The following is a 19,832-nucleotide window of genomic DNA, read 5'->3' on the forward strand; positions in this document are numbered from 1 at the left end:
ATCTGAAATTGGGCACCATTACTTTACCTTTTGTTCCGTCATCGTTGCAGCTTGCTGACTTTATTACTAATTCGCATACAATTTCTTGTTTTTGTTTTCTGTTAGGCAAACTCTAAGTGCTTCTTGGAGCAACATCATGAGTTTGAGGGAGGGTGTTAAATAGTTATTTAGGGTTATTTTAGTGTTTTCTTTCATTTTAGTCTTTTATGTTAGTTGCCTATATAAGGCTTTCTTATTAGTTGTATTCTTTCACTTTTGACCTTGTAATTGAATAAAACCCTAATTTCTTTGCATCTCTTTTATTTTTTATTTGTTATTCTTCTCTCCACAAATAATTATCATAGACCATCTATGAAAAAAGTGTTATGGTTAGAACTATTCTGATGGTGACAGGCTTCACCATAAGACTAAAGGTCTCTAAATAGTCAAAACCAAGTTATTGATGGTAGCCCTTGACTACCAATCTAGCGTTGTATTTATTGACCGACCTTTCAGGGTTCTCCTTGATCTTGTAGACCCATTTGCAGCCAACAATTTGTCTCTCAGGCATATGACCAATATCCAGGTCTTGTTTCTAATGAGTTCTCTAGTCTCTTCTTGCATAACTGAGTTCCAATGAACTGATAGTAAGACATTAGCATGTTTAGCTAGAATCAAGGATGTGAGATAGACTTTGGGTCTGTGAATGCCATTCTTAGCCCTGGTTACCATATGATGTTGATTAACTACAATAGTAAGAGCACTGCTGGAAGGTTCAAAATTTGTTGATGTGGAAGCAGTATTTGGGGATGCTTCAGCACTAGGATTATCATCAATGGCCATAGCAGAGTGATCAATGCTTAATGGAGAACATGTTGAATTCTGCGTGTCAAATGGTAAACATGGACTAGAGTCATTGTTAGCACTGGAAATAGTAGACATGTTGGTGTGAGACACATCATGATATTGGTCAAATTGAGAGGTGGTGTTTGGAGGGGGTAAATTGTTTGTAGAAAGAATAGGTGGAGATGCAGACACGGGGATGAAAGAAGAGGATGAAGTGGTGGAGCTATTTGTGGGAGTGGCAAAGGGAAAGGAAAACTCATTGAAAGTGACATCCCTGGACAGGTAGACTCTTCCATTTGTGATGAGGCACTTATAACCCTTATGGACAAGGCTATACCCCAAGAAGGTATACTGAGTTGACCTAAATTGTAATATGTGTCTATTATAAGGCCTGAGGTTAAGGTAACAGGCACAACCAAACACCTTAAGTGAGCCTTAGTTAGATGCCTATAAAATAAAAGATAGAGGGAAGAGACAAATTGCAGTTTGGGGGAAGGAACTCTGTTGATAAGATAGATTTCAGTTTGAAATTCCTCATCCCAAAATTTTAAAGGCATTTGAGCATGAGAAAGTAGAGACAGACCAGACTCAACAAAGTGTTTGTGTTTCCTCTCAACAACACTATTTTGCTCATGGGTGTGAGGACATGACTGAGTGTAAATAATACCACACTATACAAAGTATCTAGCGGGCTTAAACTTAGCACCACACTCAGAATGTAAAGCTTTTATTGGCGAAGAGAGCTACAATTCAACCTGTTTTTTGAATATCTGGAATGTGACAAAGGCTTCAGATTTAATTTATAAGAGATAGAGCCAATTGTACCTGCTAAAGGCATCAACAAAGCTAATGTAGTAGTACCCATTAGAGGATGTTTAAGGAGTTGCTCTCCAAAGATCAATGTGTATGAGTTGTAATGGTTGTGTATAAAATGTATTTGATAAGGATAATGACGATTTGTGAGATTTTCCCATACAACAAGCTTGATAAAAATAAAAAACAGTTTTATTACTTGAAGGCACATTACAAGTAGCCATTATTTTTTGTACAATAGGAGCAAAGGGATGTCCCAATCTTCTATGCCACAATTGAAAATTAGAGTACAATTTGCATAGAAAGAAAAGCAGTTGAATGTTGGGGCAAAGAATGAGGAATGGTGCTGGGAGTGGAGTCTCCAACTTGAGTATGATTGAAGATACAGAGACCCTTATGGAGCTTGCCAATTAGCAGTATCTTCCTGGACACCTGATCTTTGACATAGTAGGAGTTAGCATGAGATTCAAAGATGACATCATTATCATGTGTAAACTGTGATACACTTAGGAGATTTTTAGTGATAGAAGGCACATGTAAGATTTTTTTCAAAGTCAAAGTCTTAGAATGCAAAGGAGGTTTAAATGAAGAATGAATGATATGATGAATATTCAAACCTGAACCATTGCCTTCAAGAACTTTCTCCCTAACAAGGTATTCAGTGTTGTTCATAAGGTTTCGTGCATTTGGAGTGAGGTGGTTTGTAGCACCAGAGTCTACATACCAGTTTGAGTCATTAAGAGTATCTGGTGTAGCTATCATAGCCTGCATCTGGCCGGTGGGAAGGGAGGGTGAACTAGTGGAAGCAAGGCCTTGAAAAGATTTATCAAATCAATAGTAGCATTGGATCACCACATGATCTGGTTTGTGGCACAACTAATAAACATATCAAAATTTATATTGCTGAGAATTCCATTTTCCTCTACAAACAGAGCCACGACCACCACCACAGTTTGAGGAGGAACTGGCATCATCTCTATTGTTGTAGGACATGGGGTGGAAAATTACTATTGAATCCACCTCTAGGATTGTAGTTACCTCCTCAATTGTTACCAAAGTAGCAATTTAAGGCCATTTTGAGCCAAGTTAGCTTCGGCATTGAAAATGTCGAGTTCTTTGGTAGATTTTTTTATCTTGAAATCTTGTGCCATGAGTAAGGCTTCAAGTTCAGCAATGCTAACTTGTTCTTTCCTGATATTAAAGGAAGTGTAAAAAACATCATATTCTAGCCCAAGGCCATTGAAAATAGCCTTGACATGATCAGAAACAGGAAAGTTATGTCGAACAGCTTTGAGCATATCAACGATGGACTTAATCTTTAATATATATTCACTGATTGTTAACGAATTTTTTTTAGTATTATGAAGTTGAGTCTTAAATTGACTGATCTTGGAACTGGTTTGAGCTATGAAGAATTCTCGAAGCGCCATCCAAGCTTTAGCAGCATTTCGTGTCTGATCATTCTGGTGTTCATCTGATCGTTCATGGAGAGACAACATCCTTGAGAGGAGGAGTTGATCTTGAGCTTCCCAGTCTAAATAAGTAGGAGAGAGGTTATTGGCAGCGTGATCCTGCTCAGTTTCATACTTTGGAGGAGCAGAGTTCAAGACAAAGAATCATTGTTGTCATTGAGTTTAACAGACAATGAGTGTTTGAACGTAACGGATTCTCTAAATGCTTGTTGATGAGCAGTGGTACTGGACGAAAGACTTGCCATAGCAACGGAGCTTCAATGAGAAAGGACGAAGAAGATAATAGTTTTTTTTCTGGAAATCGAGAGTCACTACTCTGATACCATGTTAAAAGTGTGAATGAATTGAATTCCTTCTGATTAAATGGAAGAAACTAATTACAAACTATATAGAAAGAAGAGCTCAAATGAGCTACTAACTCAAACCAACTTGAACTAACAAACTTGGCAACTTTTACAACTGTAAAAAGCAACTAACAAAACACTATTCCCTAACTAAAAAGAATTAACAATAACGAACTTTTTTTCTTAACAAAGTGCCAATGCCATTGCATTTTTCTTCCCACTATCGCTTTTCGTTATGTTTTTTTTTTTTTTAACTTTTACTTAATAATCTCCTTTGCTCGATTCATTTTATTCTTCGTTTTACTCTTTTTTTCCTTTGGTACTTATAGTTCCAATGTTTTCTTCATTTGTGTTTGTATGAACTACTTGTAAACAATACAAAGTGTGTTTGAGTGAATTGACTCAAGATGAATGAGTTGAGATCTTAGCAAGGCTTGTATTTTTTATAGAAAAAAAGTTGACCAATACTGTTATAATTGGAATACACCAACTCACATGAGCTAACATAACTAACAGAGAAGCCTAACGAGATTAATTAACAGCCACCCCTCAAATAGATCAGTTTGGGAGGAGATGATTATTGAGAATATCAGCTACTTGATGCTCTGAAGGAATGTATTGAACTGAAACTTCATTGAGATTAATCATGTCTCATATAAAGTGAAAATCAATCTTATATGCTTTGTTGGAGATGGAAAATTAGATTGGGGCGAAGGTGGGTTGATTTTTGGGTCAATTTGGAAACAAAAATTCAAAATCAAAATCTACCCTTAAGTGGCAGTCCACATAGATTAAATTGGAGTGCAAGAAATTGCACCATATATCTCTCATTTATTTATTTAATTAATTAAAAATAAAATAAGTATTCTATAAATGGTGTTAGTCTTTAGCTATAATTAAACAAAGTTGCTTAAAGAGAGAAAGAGTTGAACTTTTTGGTAAGAAAATGCTAACCAAAGTTTCTTTATAGGCCGCCCAACTAATCTTTAAATTGTTATTTAGAAGACTTTGGTATTGTTCTTCTGTTGTTGTTAATTCGTAACAATTTACATGACAAAATAATAAAGAACAGAATTAAAAGAGATTCATTTATTCCGCTACAAAACTCCCAAGTAACATGTATTTAAGTGTTAGTTCACAATAACTATGCTTTTGATGTTTTCTATTTTATATTGATTATAAGAAAATAGTAAACATTTATCTAGAATATATTTGTATATATCTGATCCTACTACATTAGAGCCATCAAGAAAATCTTGACACCATTTGCGAAAATGATATCTTTCATCTGAGAATTGCCAAAGAAGAAAATTGGTGGGATCTAATTTGACAAACATGGCTTGATTGAAAGCTTGGGAAGGAATGGCAAAGTGGAATTTCTGGGAAGGGCATTAGCACTGGTAGAATCTTGAGTGGCAGCAGTCATAGAGAAAGAAGCAAAGAGAAGGAGAAAGGGTCTTTGAATACCTTATACCATTACCATACCATGTAAATTATAACAAGTGTTTGAGTGAAATAGCTCAAGATCAATGAATTGAGATCTAAACAAGCTTTGTATTATCTGTAGAGAAAAAGAAAAGTCACAACTGAAACACATCAACTCACATGAGCAGTAACAGACAGACATTTAACTCATACTAGCATAAGCATAACTAAATATACAAGTAAAGTTGTTCAGCTGAAAAAGGAAATACTATACAATACAAGCAGAGAAGCCTAGCCGTATTAACTACCACTACTTACAAGTTACAACTTTTTATAATCTAACCTATGTTTGGTATTGTGGAAAATAGAAGGAAAGGAAAGTTATGAGAGTAAAGTGGAGAAAAAGTAGAAATGAGTGTATTTTCTTTTTTTCTTTTGATGGAAACAACAGTTTCATAAAAAAATGAGTGTTTTTTTTTATGAAGAAAAGCGTAGATATATTAGATTCAGAAGCAGTCAGACCTCACGGTCATTACAAAATAAATGTTTTGGGATAGAGGAAATTGGGATAAAACCGGACCTCTTGTGGGTAAACGCCTACTTAGCCACATTTTGGGGAGCATAGTTACAATTTCTACTAATATACGAAAAGATACAACCAACAAAATAAGAAGAGGATTGCAAACAAAATGAGACATGGTTGTCAATCTCCCAACGGGATATCTCCCTATTGAGAGCATTGATGACCACCCTCGAATCACTCTCAACAATAATAAACTTGTCTCCTCGGTTCCTCGCAGTGTCCAAGGCAACGCAGCAAGCCACCGTTTCACCACAAAGAGCATCGGCATACTCCAAAAAAGAGGTCTGGACTCAGATGGTCCCTAGCAACAACCGTCGCACACATGCAATCTAACCCCACTCTGAAGTCACAGTTAAGCTTTATCCAGTCTAGTTGGGGGGGGGGGGTTGCCAGGCGCCCATCTGACGTGGAGGCACATCTGGAAAGAAAGAGGTATGATAAACTGCAAAAGAAGAGCGAACATTGTTAATAACATTTAAATACATCAATCAGACCATTATTATGGACCTTGTCATTACGTAACCGCCAGATAGCATCCACCGTAAGTGATGCATATAGGAAGACCTCATCCACATTGATGCCTTTGTTTTTAAGATCCCATATAAATTTAACCCAGTCCCACATACGGATACCATTGTCACAGACAGGGTAAATACCCCCCGAAGAAGACCTCCACAGGTGATAGGCCACAGTACATGATAGAAATAAGCGATCAATAGACTCTTCCTCTGTCCCACAGAGAAGGCAATTCACATCCTCAATAGGGAACCTTCTATTTATCTCAGCACGCACCGGGATTGCCTTGGAGAGAATACACCACCACAGGGTCTTCAATCTTTCTGAAATTTTGCATCTCCAAAGTTTATTCTAAAGCGTAGGAGCAACATCACAATGAGGGGCCTTATCTGCTGCTTAGGCAAGGTAGGCCGACTTACAAGAAAATTGACCATTACTTTCCAACGTCCAAATTCACCTATCATTTTCCTGGCCAGGTGGCTTACCACCTTTCAGAATAGCCGAGACGGTCTTATTGTCAAAGAGATTGTACAATTTGCTAATATTCCAGTCACCATTCTCCCGCAACAAATCGGCAACTCTGATAACCCCGCCCCTATCGGGGCCACGGGGACGGGGGCAGAAGTCTTTTTTTATGGGCAATCCAAGGGTCATCCCAAACCTTTGTATCTTGACCATTCACCACCAACTTACAAGCTTCTTTTTTTAGAATAGAGGTGGCTCTAACTACGTTCTTCCAAAACCAAGAATCAGAGTCTTTGGAAGAGCAACTAAGGAAAGGCTTTCCTCTCAGGTATTTAGCTTCCAGAATCTTGCAACAGAGGGATTGGTTACTAGTTAAGAGATTTCAACCCCATTTAGCCAGAAAAGCGAGGTTTGGTATGAGAGAAAATGGATGGAAGAGAAATGGAAAGAAAAAAATAGGGATGAGGCCACCAAAATTCATCCATTCAAAAGTGGAGAAAAAAAATAAAAGAAGGCAAATATTCTGTAGATTTATTAAATTATCCTCACTAACTATTAAAATAAAAATTATATAAATAAAATAGTAGTAATTTTCATATAAGAAAATAATTTCCCCATCTTGCTTACCAAACAACATAAAACAAAACTATTTTTTCTTTCCTTCAAATTTGAGGTTTTGTTTACATACGTAATGTCTCTATAGTATTCATATACTTCTCATACCAACCCCAGTTGTCTCAGAAATGTAATAAAAGAGTTGTACATTTTTAATCTTGTTATAAATATTAATAATTGTGTGGATGTCCAAATCTTTTATTTATTACCATTAATTGTAATCAATATTCCTCTTTTTCTTAGTTTCCCTTTTTCTTAGTTTCTTAATATCTCACTCTTGTATTTGTATAAATAGGGGTTCACCCCATTGGAATAAACAACTCAGAAATTCTCATTCACTTTCTCTTTCTCTCTTCATCTTCTTCTTCTTTCTTCTCATCTACTTTATATTATTTTATATTATTTTATAACACGTTATCAGCACGAGTCTCTGCCCAAGCTTCAAGCATGAGTCTCTGCCCAAGTCTCAATGTAAGTATCTTGTTAAAGTTCTTGAATTGTTTCAAAGTCAAAATACACTAAATATATATTTATATATATACTCCTCTGACTGAAACAATTTCAAGAATCATTTGGTTTCTTTTTTCTTTTTATCTATATATCTATATATTATATATGTATGTATATGTTTTTATATATTTATTATTGATTATATATATATTATGTTCTCATCATTCATAATATTTACAATATATGTGTGCCTATGATATGATAGAGAAAATCTATATAAATTATACATATATCCAGAAGATTATGTCTCATCGATAAAATATTGCATATATCCTAAAGATTATGCATCATCGATAAAATATTGCATATATCCTGAAGATAATGCATCATCGATAAAATATTGCATATATCCTGAAGATTATGCATCCTCGATAAAATATTGCATATATCCTGATGATTATGCGTCCTCAATAAAATTTGGCATATATCTTGAAGATTATGCAAACGTAATATTCATTATATAGTTGATGGATATATAATGAAAGAGATGAGTACATATTTATATATATGTTTTTGTATTCTTTAAGGACAATGAAAAGTAATCTAATATCGATATAGATTTTGACAAACATTTCTTGAAGTAAATGTTTTATATTTTATCGAAGAAAAAAATGATTGTATTTATGTGAATACAACTAAAGAATCATTAAAAATAATTATTATTAATGCAATTTTATAGTGGGTTTTGAATACCCAAAAAGAATGTTAAGAAAATTGCATTGAAACATCAAACTATAAGAATAACAATGAGCATGACTAATGTTATTTAAATACATGAGGCATGTATTTATTGTTTATCATTCCCTGCAGAGAATGATACGAATTGAAATCAATTACTTTTAAAGATTCCTCGTATTAGTCATGTTATTATACATTGTTATTACTTGCAATGTTGGAAATTATTGAATCTGACATATATTAAAGATTAAATTTTGCATACATCTTGGAGACTATGCAAAAATTGCATTCATATATTCTTTGAATAAATATCGTAAAAGAAATTGTTGAATAATTTCTTATATTTTTATGGATGAACAAGTAATAAATTTTTAAGAAATTTATAATAATGTTCTACTTGTTCAACGTCATTCCCCGAAGTGAATGTAATGATTTTAAATAATCAATGACATTATTTACTACTCAAATATTTCCAGAAAAAAGTGGAAACAACCAAAAGATGAGATACCATACACAATCAAAGTGCATGAAATCTATATATCATGTGTGGAATTGAATAATAGTGGTCGCGTACCTGTAGTACGGACACACTTATAATCAAGATAAAAGTATACTCGATTATTTAATAGAATGTGAATTGTACAAATTTATTGTACATTTAGAATATTTAAATATCATTACCTAAAGAGAATGAATAGACATGAAATTCTATTTCAAAGAATATAGATTTCACATATATTGGTAATGCCAGAAGCAAATTAATATATACATATTTTATTATTTCTTGAAATCAATAGTTTCAAACTATTGTTGGTACAGGATATGTATATATATAGTTACTATATAATTCAGTTTGCATATTCCCAAAAGTGGATATATAATTTACTAATATTTGTTAGTGATCCAATATAATCAAAGTGATAAAGAATCACAAAATGATTATTTGAAAAGCTTCCTGAAGAAGTCTTACATACAATTGCTACTTTGAGTAGTAAAATATTTTTGTATGTACCTAGATGTATAACTTTTATCTAGTTATGAAAGTGATAAGAAATAACTTATTATATGTACTGGTTGTACATTTAAATATATAATATATCAAGTCATGATAATTAGACTGATGAATAGTCTATTAATAAATTAGACGACTTGTTAAAAAGATACCAGGAAACATGAATGATATATTATGGTTATATCTATTTGACCATTATAACAACATGATGAAGTTGTCATGTACATTTTACATTATACACATCATTGAATTGATGATAGTGATTCCTGAAGAAATATAAAGTTTGATAAACATAATAGTGACTCTTGAAGAGTGTATGTTTTGGAGAATAATATAATTATATTATTCGTTTATATAAAAATAAAACTTATAATGATTATGTTGTAATAAATTTACATTACCTTTGAAAGTTTCATTGAAATACAAATTATAGTGAACCTGAAGTTCATTAATTGAATTATTTTGACATGATAAATCATATGCAATAAATTGTCAAAGAATTTGACTAAATTTTGTTGAAGAACCAAAAGATTCTTCTCATTGTTAATTTATAAGGCTCAAAAGAAGAATGTGCATATATTTGCACATATAAAATATTTAAATTATATTTCTTTAACAATCTTGAGCCATTGTTAGATTTTTATTGCATAGTTTCTTATCGATGTGATAAGATTATATGATCATGCATTTACAAAATGTGTAAATTTATGTATTTCTAATTATACACGTATGACTCATTCTTAGAAATGAATTAAGTTCATAAGTATTGAACTTGAAACTGAAGTTATTGAACCTGAAGTTCAATGTCATATAATATATATGAGTTTAAATAGATATTGATTCATTGTGATATATTGAAATCCCTACAGGTGTATTAATATTATTAGATATCACAATTTCTTAAAATTTTCTCAATCAGGGGGAGAGAAGCAGTTGGGATCGATGATAAATTTTGAAAAATGATCCTTGCACAAAGTATAATAACGATATAGTTCAAAATGATATATACCAACTGCAAATCAATATTACTCAAAGTTGAGTTAGAATGAGTTGAAAACGCCTGAAGCGTAAATGAACAATATAGAAATTATTAGTAAATGTTCATTTGATTTGCCCTGAAGTTGTTAAATCTAGAGGTACTCATAAAAATACCTTAATGTTATAAAGTATTAAAATGATAACCGTGATGAAAACGGTACTTGAAGAGACTCCCAAGAGAAGTTAGACATAACACATTTGATCATAATTGAATCCCTAAAGTGATTCTATATAGGTACCTATAAATGATAAACATATTTGAAAATATGTAATTTAAAGAGATCTCTATAAGTTATGTCAATATGGGAGGAAATTATCATTTATTGAAATTTTTGTCGACAATAAATATTGAATGTGTCCATATGCAATAAACTAACATGAGATAGCAAGGATCATGGTATTAGATTTGTCGAGAATTATCGACATACATTTTGTTTTTGGCCAAAATATTATGACGCAGTCCAGGCAAATTTACTCACATAAAGTGAAGTAAGACCTGTAGGGTGTGCAAATAAATATTTCTAATGAGAAATTTGCATATATGTATTTGTACATAATGAATTGTTGTACAAATTTTGCATAGACATGAGATTGATTAAAGTAAGGCTTAAATATTGAGAAAATATAATCATGATTTGATTATAGCCTGGAATATATTTTATGAGGATTTATAAGCGTCACATAAATGTTGCAACAAAAGGTTATTCATTTGGAGCTCCTAATATAGTGAGAATTTGAAATAAGCCTTATCTAAAAATTCTAGAAGAATTTAATACATGTCTTAAGTGATATAAATTCTAAGTCGCGCGCACTATATGACAAAGATCTTTGTATGAAATAAAGACATGTAAGTAAATTATTATTTGAAAAATACTTATGGTTGTCTATGCAGTATAAATACGTAAATTATACGTTGTGATAGACTCTTGAAGAGTTTTTGATTAATTGCAAAACAAACTTTTATTTCTTTTGTATATCGAGAAATATTAAATGTATAGAGTTTGTTCATTAGTATTGAAGTCCTGAAGTACTTCATATGTATTAAAAATTATAGATATATGATCATTTGATATGAAAATTAAGATCATACAACAAGATGGAACAAATACATGGTCTTGGAGTACCATCATTGTCACAAACGAAAATTTATATTATCATTAATGTGTTATGTTCATATCTACTTGAAATGTTAAATTTTAGTATGAACAAGATTGTATATACACATGAATGATACAATTAGTTGGATAAAGATTAATGTTCCACGAACCCCTCATCTATCATTTAGAAGTCCATACATACTCTGGAAGAGTTATAGAAAATATATGATCAAAGATTGTATATTGTGATATTTTAAAAGTGATAACAATAAACTTATGAGATTTATTATCACCAAAAGAATATGGATCATATGTGCATGAGGGGGAGACATATTCATGTTGCACTCTTTTTCCCTTAGCTCAGGTTTTGTCCCACTGGGTTTTCCTGGCAAGGTTTTTAACGAGGCAACTTGCAAATAGTTATGAATATGACATATATATTGTACTCTTTTTTCCCTTAGCTCAGATTTTGTCCCACTGGGTTTTTCTGGCAAGGTTTTTAACAAGGCAACTATAAATCATGTTAACATACTTGCATTTTATGAAGTAAGTAGAGAATGTGTGTGAGTGAGATCATTGACATAGCATATTTGGGAAACATATGAATTGCACTCAATAAAGAAGTATCAACCCAAGCAATTCTCTATGGATAATACTGCTTGCATCGCTCAACTAAAAGGATGGTACATTGAAGGAGATAGAGTTAGAACACATTTCACGAAATTCTTCTTTATACGCTTCAAGAAAATACATATTGGTGTTCAACATATTTAATTAAGTGTCAATCTTGTAAACTTATTCACAAAGTTATTACCAACATCAACATTTGAGAAGACGGCAGATAAGATCGAAATTCGTCGATTAGAAGATCTCCACAAATGCCTAAATGAGGGGGAGTTAGTTTACACTATACTCTTTTTCATTTGATCAAGTTTTCAGCAAGATTTTTAATAAGGCAGTTATTATGGACATCCAAGGGAGAGTTATAAATATTAATAATTATGTGGATGTCCAAATCTTTTATTTATTACCATTAATTGTAATCAATATTCCTCTTTTTCTTAGTTTTCCTTTTTCTTAGTTTCTTAATATCTCACTCTTGTATTTGTATAAATAGGGATTCACCCTATTGGAATAAACAACTCAGAAATTCTCATTCACTTTCTCTTTCTCTCTTCATCTTCTTCTTCTTTCTTCTCATCTACTTTATATTATTTTATATTATTTTATAACAAATCTAAATATATGGTTTGGTTTTAATAATTGGCAATAATTGTGTTATTTTTTTTTATTGAATCTCAAAACCTCAACCCCATTTGCTGGTTCCACCTCCAAGTAAAATACAAAACAAGAAAAGTATAAGTAGTAAGTAGTAACAAGAGCAGAACCAATGTAATTACTCAAATTTGATAAAAATGGAAATTTAAGAAATACGACGCCTCTTTTATTTCCAATCTTGATCAATGAATATAATATATACTGCATATATACATATATTTTTGAGAAACCAACCTTAATATGGGTAAAAAGAAAAAAGAAACTTCGGTAATCACACCCCATATTTGTACTCCAATGCAATGACTGCATTAATGAAGAAGGGCATATGCACCCCAAATTTTCATAGCAAATACCACTCACTCCGTTTAACAGATAAACACGTTGAATTGCTCCGGAAGAAATAGACAGCACTGAAGGACGAAACTTTTCATCCAAATCCAAAGAACCAATAATTTCCAAACCCAAATTATAAAATGCATAAACCTAAAACCAGCTAAAACTTCCAGAAATGTTAAACAAAGTATCTGAGGAACTAAATAAACATCAGTGGGCCCCAAATCTGTACTCATCCTTCCGTTTGCCCCTTCAAAGTACCCCATTCTCTCTCTCTCTCTATAAAAAAGGCATCCCTAACCATGTCAGTATGCACCATCAATGCGATTTCGAGCCATGCCTCGCCGATCATCTCGACCTCGTTCCACGAAGACATCCCGGCGGTACTCTTTTGGCGGCAAGCCACCCCTTATTGGCGACCGACTTCTCTCCCTAATGTCACGCCCCCAACGGCCACGACTAAGAGGAGGTGGTGGCGGAGGTGGAAGTGGAGATTGAGCTCGCCTTTCAAATCCTTTCCTATCATTAAAGAAGCTCTCCCTTCCTCGATCCCTATGTCCCCAATCCAAAGGCATTGGTCTGTCAAACTTGGTCCTCCCTCTGTAGATGTCATCTGGAAAATCCAGTCGATCCCTCCGCAAGTGATGATCAGGAAACCTGTCGTTGTGTCTGGGAAGTGGCAGATCTCCACCAATAAACTCTCTAGGGCCATTTCTAGCCCAAGCACGAGGAGGGGACCTGTAGCCATTCATAATCCTTCCTGGGGAAGGATCCAGTGGAGGACCAGCAAATCGTCTAGGAATAGCATCTGGGGGTGGCGGAACAGGGTAACCCCTTCGAGGACTTTCCCCAGGTCCAGGTCGAGCCCTATTGCACTTGTTACAGTAGTCTCGTCTTGCAAAATTCAGGTTGCCACATCTAAGACAGTACAGAACCAAAAAAAAAAACATTAATAGATAAAAGAAATAAGAGCAATGATGCAAAGGCAAATATAGAAAGCAAGACAGGAAAAAAAAACAACTTACCCAACATCCGGACAAAACCAGTCTCCATCTCTTGGACGCACGTTTGGATTGTTCCTGCTCATGCCCTCACCTCTGAATGGTCCACGGCCAATATCTGGACCATCAGCCGCCCTACCAAATGGCCTGCCACCACCCCTTCCTCGAACAAAAGGGGGTGAAGCATCTCGAAATCTACCAGTATCCCTTGTGCTACCAACTTCACGGCTGCGTGCCATCGCACCAGAATGGTCAATATCAGGGTTGTAGCGATGATCAGCATCCCTCCTCCGTACAGGAGATGAAGAACCTGCACGTAGTCTATATCCTGGAAAAGAGGCAGTGAAGTCTAAAGATAAGCAACCATTAATTACATAGAAAGAATAATGCACTCATAGCAGCTGAATTAGAGATCCTGAATTCCCAAATGACCAATTCAACAAAGTTTGCAAAGACTGTTACCATCACTCATGAAATCCCATACTGAGTAGCATATATTACAACTTTCGAATACTGCACTTCTTGTTACTTCTCAAGAGAATAACCCATAGTGCCAGTAAATGTTATTATGACATGAGCAATAAGACCATGTTCACTCATACACACGATTGATTGGTAGCTGCTTTCTGCAGAACAACACAATTCCAGATCCTATTTTCAAGAGCCACATCCATTTACCCCATGAATCATAAAATGCTTACTTCCCACTTAAACCTATATATTTTATCTGATCCAATCCACAATCATGTATCTGGAGCAAAAACTTCAGACTAGCACTCATATAGAGAGTGATTAGAATGATAACTTGGACCATATCTGCAACATGCAGATGATGAAGGCACATAAATGATTTCTAACACAGCAAAGAGAAGAAGACTCCCAGTGCATAGGTTTCAAACCCTTCAGTTGAAACACATCTAGCATCATGGAAACACACACCACACAAGAGAAAGAGTCCACCAAAGAAGACCACAGAACTGCAAGCATCCAATCAATTTGACAAATTGCGTGCTCCCAATTTGTCCATTCCTTATTACATAATTAAAAGTCTTTAACACACCCCGGTATTTTATTGTAAATCAAGAAATTGGTGAATTCCATTGACACCAGAATGCATAATCACTCTGAATGACACTGGGATGAAGATATTAAGGCATCTCTCATCCCATGTGCAACCAAAAAAAAATTAAAAAAAAAAACAGAAGTGGAAACATGAAAAGATGAGGAACCAACTAAAAGAATCTATGTTGAGTCCCAAAAGGCCATGCACTCAGAACCCGCATTAAAAAAAATGAAAATGTTGAAACCTATACAGCTGTAAATCACCCAAATGAACCCTATTAATTAAATCCAATGGAAAAACACAACGAAAAAAATAAAACAGAAAATAGGAACCGTAACTAAACTGCTGAATGTTATAAAGAGAATTCCAATCTGCAAAATACAAGAACCCGCAGCACCAGAAACACCAAGCTTAATGTGGCCCAGCAAACATCTTCCGTAGTGACACATCACATCTCAGGAAGAATTCAGAAGCAGCCAATTTCAAGCAGTCAAAAAAATTTCCATCTTCTGACAGTTGTTATAAGTAGACCAACCAGCACATAGCAGGTTTCCTTAAGATATACAGCTCAGGATAACCATTATAATTATGTATAATCGTTGACGATAGGTTTGCTATAAAGATCATACAGTGTCATGCATCCACAAATACTTTAAAAAGCCCTCACAAGCTTCATTTTTGAATGGCATTTTTTCTTTAGTCTAAATTGATACTGACCAAACCACATCATTATTTCCAGAATTTGAAACCAACATGACCGTGGATAAACTAATATAATGAGACCCACAAAGTCAATCAGTGATGCAGCCAACAAATTCATATACCCAGCAATATCCACTGTTGGAATCTTCAATAAACATAATTAACCCATAACATGCAACAAAAATTTCCCAAAACCATTGATCCAAGACCGCACTAACACCAACGTGCCTTCATCAAGATTCATGTTCTTGCAGGCAACATTCGGAGCTGTAACACATAATATAACAAAATTTATTCGGAGTTTTACACTCTTAAAGTAGTACTAGATCCACATGTTCGATATGAAACAAAACAAATAGAAGACAAGTTGTATAATATGACAAGCACACCTCAAAGTCATTGAGCATGCCCAATACTCGTGTCATACCTATACCAGAAAAGTAATGGACACCCAACCCAGTAATGAGACAAGAATTGACCGCCACATGCAAAACAATACAGAAAAAAAAACCCTTTGAACTCTAGCACTAATAAGTTTATGGCTAAGAAAACTCACGACACTGTAACTTAAGCTCGACTTCTTTGAAGCAGCACTGACAAAAAATTTCTTCAAAAAACCAACACGAATTGTACAATAAACATCTAACAACTCCCATATGTAATCATACACGAGAATATAAAAATGCAGAAAATGATATGACATAACATTATCGGTAAGTAACCAGCTGAAAAAGAGAAATAAGAACGAAAGCACTAGCTCGATCTAGGGTTTGCAAAAACATTACTTACCGTCTTACACCGAATCCCAATCCAAACTCGAATATTTATTACAGAAATCTATACCCTAAATTATTAGTTGGATAAACTAGAACGTAATTAGAGTAAAAGAATAACAAAAATAAGAAAGCATAAAACGGAAAGAAACGTACCAGAATCTCCGGATAACCGATCGGATCTGGAATAGGAAGGAGGGTCACGGCGAACCTCGCCGGGCTCGTAGTCAGTGCCACGGACGCCGTCGCTGTTAGAGGGGCGTATGACGAGGCTGCTGAGAAGTGGCTGATGCGGCGTCGTTTGGTCCTTGTCCTTGTCCCTAGAGGTCATCTTGTTTTAATCAGAAATTGAATGGATGAGGAGCGATGAGAGCGGGTCTGATCGCCCAGATTTCCACACCACGAAACAAAAGGGTTAGGGTAACCAAACCTCTCAAACCGCGTCTTCGCTGTAAAATTACATAAATGGGCACAACACTTTCTTTCTTTCTTTTTTTTTTTTCTTTAAGGGCACAACACTCTATTCTTTTTTTTTTTTGAATAAAACGTTTATAATATAGATTAATAACCATTAGACCTCGCGGTCATTACAAAATAGGGTTTCCGGCACTGAAGCAACCGGAAGAGACCCAAACGTCTGATGGGTGAAAGCCCATCTAGCCACATTATGAGCGGCAAAATTACAAGATCTGTTAATAAAAGAAAAACAACAACTACTGAAACAGAGAGAAGACTTTTTACAAAATGAGATGTAGTTCTCTATTGCCCAACGGGACCCCTTCCCATTGATAGCATCAATTACTACTCTCGAGTCATTCTCTACAATAATATACTTATAACCGATATCCAAAGCAACTGAAACAGCCAACGAACAAGCCGCCGCTTCTCCACAAAGAGCGTCCGAGAAATCTTCCCGAGCAGTCTGAACTCTGATCACCCTTCCAAGATGGTTCCTTGCCACAACAGCGATACACATACTGTCCAATCCCACTTTGACATCACAATTCAGTTTAATCCAATCCTGAGGAGGAGGGGACCAAACTTCTTTTAAAGCTGGGGTGGGACATTGGACGAAGGAATCATACATATCTGCATAAGAGTTACAAATATTATCAATGCATTTGTTAATATTAACAGGACAATTATTATGGACCTTCTCATTGCGCACCCTCCAGATAGAATCCACAACTATAGAAGCATATAAGAATATTTCATCGACACAAGCCCCTTTATGCTTAAGGTCCCAAATGAATTTGACCCAATCCCAAACACGGATGCCCGTATCACACACCGGGTAGATACCCCAAGGAGAAGATCGCCAGAGATGAAGAGCCACATCACAAGAAAGAAACAGGTGTTCAATGGATTCTTCGCACCTTCCACACAGGGGGCAACTGGGATCTTCAATGTGGAATCTGTCACCGATCACTGCTCTAACAGGAAGGGCCCTAGATAAAATACACCACCATAAGATCTTATGTCGTTCCAGAATCTTGCTATTCCAGAGATTGTTCCAAAGCTTAGGGGCGACATCGCAATGAGGAGCTCTTTCCAAGGCTTGGGCTAGATAGGCAGATTTACATGAGAATTGCCCATTATTTTCCAGCGTCCATATCCATCTATCTATGCCGGAACCTATGGGTTGACCCCCTTTTAGAATAGCTGTAACAGATTCGTTATCAAAACATAGTTTTAGCTTTGGAATATCCCATTGCCCATTTTCACCAACCAGCTCAGAAACTCTAGAAAGGTTGTAGTGGGCTCCCCCTCTCGGTTTCGGGCAGAAACCTTTAAAATGCGGAATCCAAGGATCCCGCCAAACATCCGTAGACTCTCCATTAGCTACCTGTTTACAGGCCCCTTTCCTCAAAATAGTATTAGCCTTTATGACACTCTTCCAAAACCAAGAATCCGAACTTTTATACCTACAGGTGAGAAAATCTTTGCCCCTGAGGTACTTTGCAACCAGAACTTTGCAGCATAAAGATTGGCTCCCATTGAGGATATTCCACCCCCATTTAGCTAAGAAGGCCTGGTTCATTTCTTTGGTTTTCCGGAATCCCAGACCACCAAGAGATTTAGGAAGGCAGAGCTTATCCCAGGCCTTTAGATGAAGACCATGATTACCTTTCTCAAAACCCCACCAAAAGTCACGAACCAACCCGTCGATCCGGTTAACCATGCGGGAGGAGAGCTTTGTGGTTTGCATGGCATACATAGGCAGAGACAACCCCACAGATTTTATAAGAGTAGCCCGCCCTGCCTTTGACAAAGTTTTCGCCTTCCAGCCCTGAAGCTTAGCCGTAAGGTTGTCAAGGATAAAATTGAAATCAGCATCCTTTTGCCTAGATCTGAAAAGAGGGAGACCCAAATACTTAACGCATCCTTCAGGATGATCAATCCCCAGAACTTGCTTGATATGACGACGTATGTCCATCGGAGTGTTATTACTAAAGAAAATTGTCGTCTTGAGCTTGTTAACCTGTTGGCCAGACCAAGAACAAAATTTTTCCAAGCAGCTCCAGAAACCCTCTGCCTCAGATAAGTTAGCTCTGCCCACCAGTATTAAGTCATCCGCGAAGAATATATGGGATAAGACCGGACCACCCCTGCTGAGTTTAATTCCTTTGATAGCCCCCTGGTCGAGGGAGTTCGAAATCAGTCTTGAGAGAACTTCAGCAGCCCAGATGAACAAGTAAGGAGATAGGGGGTCTCCTTGACGTAGACCACAAGAGGGTTGGATTTTCCCGACCTGACCCCCATTCAGACAAACATTAAGAGTTGTGGTTGAAATACACTGCGAGATCCAAAAGCGGAACCTCTGAGGGATTCCCGAGCACTCCAGAACATGATCAATAAACTTCCAGCTCAACCTGTCGTAGGCTTTGACAAGGTCAATTTTTATGGCAAAGAAACCTTCCCTACCTTTCTTCCTATTGAAGGAGTGGATGACTTCCTGGACAATCACATTGTTATCATGAATGTTCCGGCCCGGGACAAAAGCAGCTTGAGTTGGGCAAATGAGGGAAGGGAGTAAAGGTTTTATCCTATTTGCTAATAACTTACAATAACTTTGTAAACCACATTACATAAGGAAATAGGCCTAAAGTGATTGGTGCGCTTAGGGTTTTGGACCTTCGGGATGAGCACAATGTTGGTGGCATTAATCCCCCTATGCATATTGCCATTCACAAAAAAGTCTTGAATCGCATCACAGAAATCATCACCAACGGACTCCCAATAGTGTTTATTAAACAGAACTGACATCCCATCAGGACCCGGAGCTTTG

The 19,832-nt window shown here is 35.7% G+C and overlaps 1 protein-coding gene across 2 annotated transcripts; it reads right to left on the minus strand.

Annotated features, from left to right (window-relative positions):
- Positions 1 to 12,815: 12,815 nt before the first annotated feature.
- LOC115702160 (uncharacterized) lies at positions 12,816 to 17,062 on the minus strand. Of its 2 annotated transcripts, none has more exons than XM_030629617.2 (3): positions 16,700 to 17,062; positions 14,030 to 14,333; positions 12,816 to 13,922 (listed from the first exon to the last, which is right to left on the minus strand). In XM_030629617.2, the coding sequence occupies exons 1-3, from the start codon at positions 16,872 to 16,874 to the stop codon at positions 13,310 to 13,312; spliced, it is 1,092 nt and encodes a 363-aa protein (XP_030485477.2). In that variant the 5' UTR covers positions 16,875 to 17,062; the 3' UTR covers positions 12,816 to 13,309. The 2 variants fall into 2 exon arrangements, with proteins under 2 accessions (XP_030485477.2, XP_030485478.2); XM_030629618.2 differs by lacking the exon at positions 16,700 to 17,062 and adding an exon at positions 14,468 to 16,038.
- Positions 17,063 to 19,832: the final 2,770 nt, after the last annotated feature.

This window comes from Cannabis sativa, chromosome 1 (assembly GCF_029168945.1).
Source record: "Cannabis sativa cultivar Pink pepper isolate KNU-18-1 chromosome 1, ASM2916894v1, whole genome shotgun sequence".
Classification (NCBI taxonomy): domain Eukaryota; kingdom Viridiplantae; phylum Streptophyta; class Magnoliopsida; order Rosales; family Cannabaceae; genus Cannabis; species Cannabis sativa.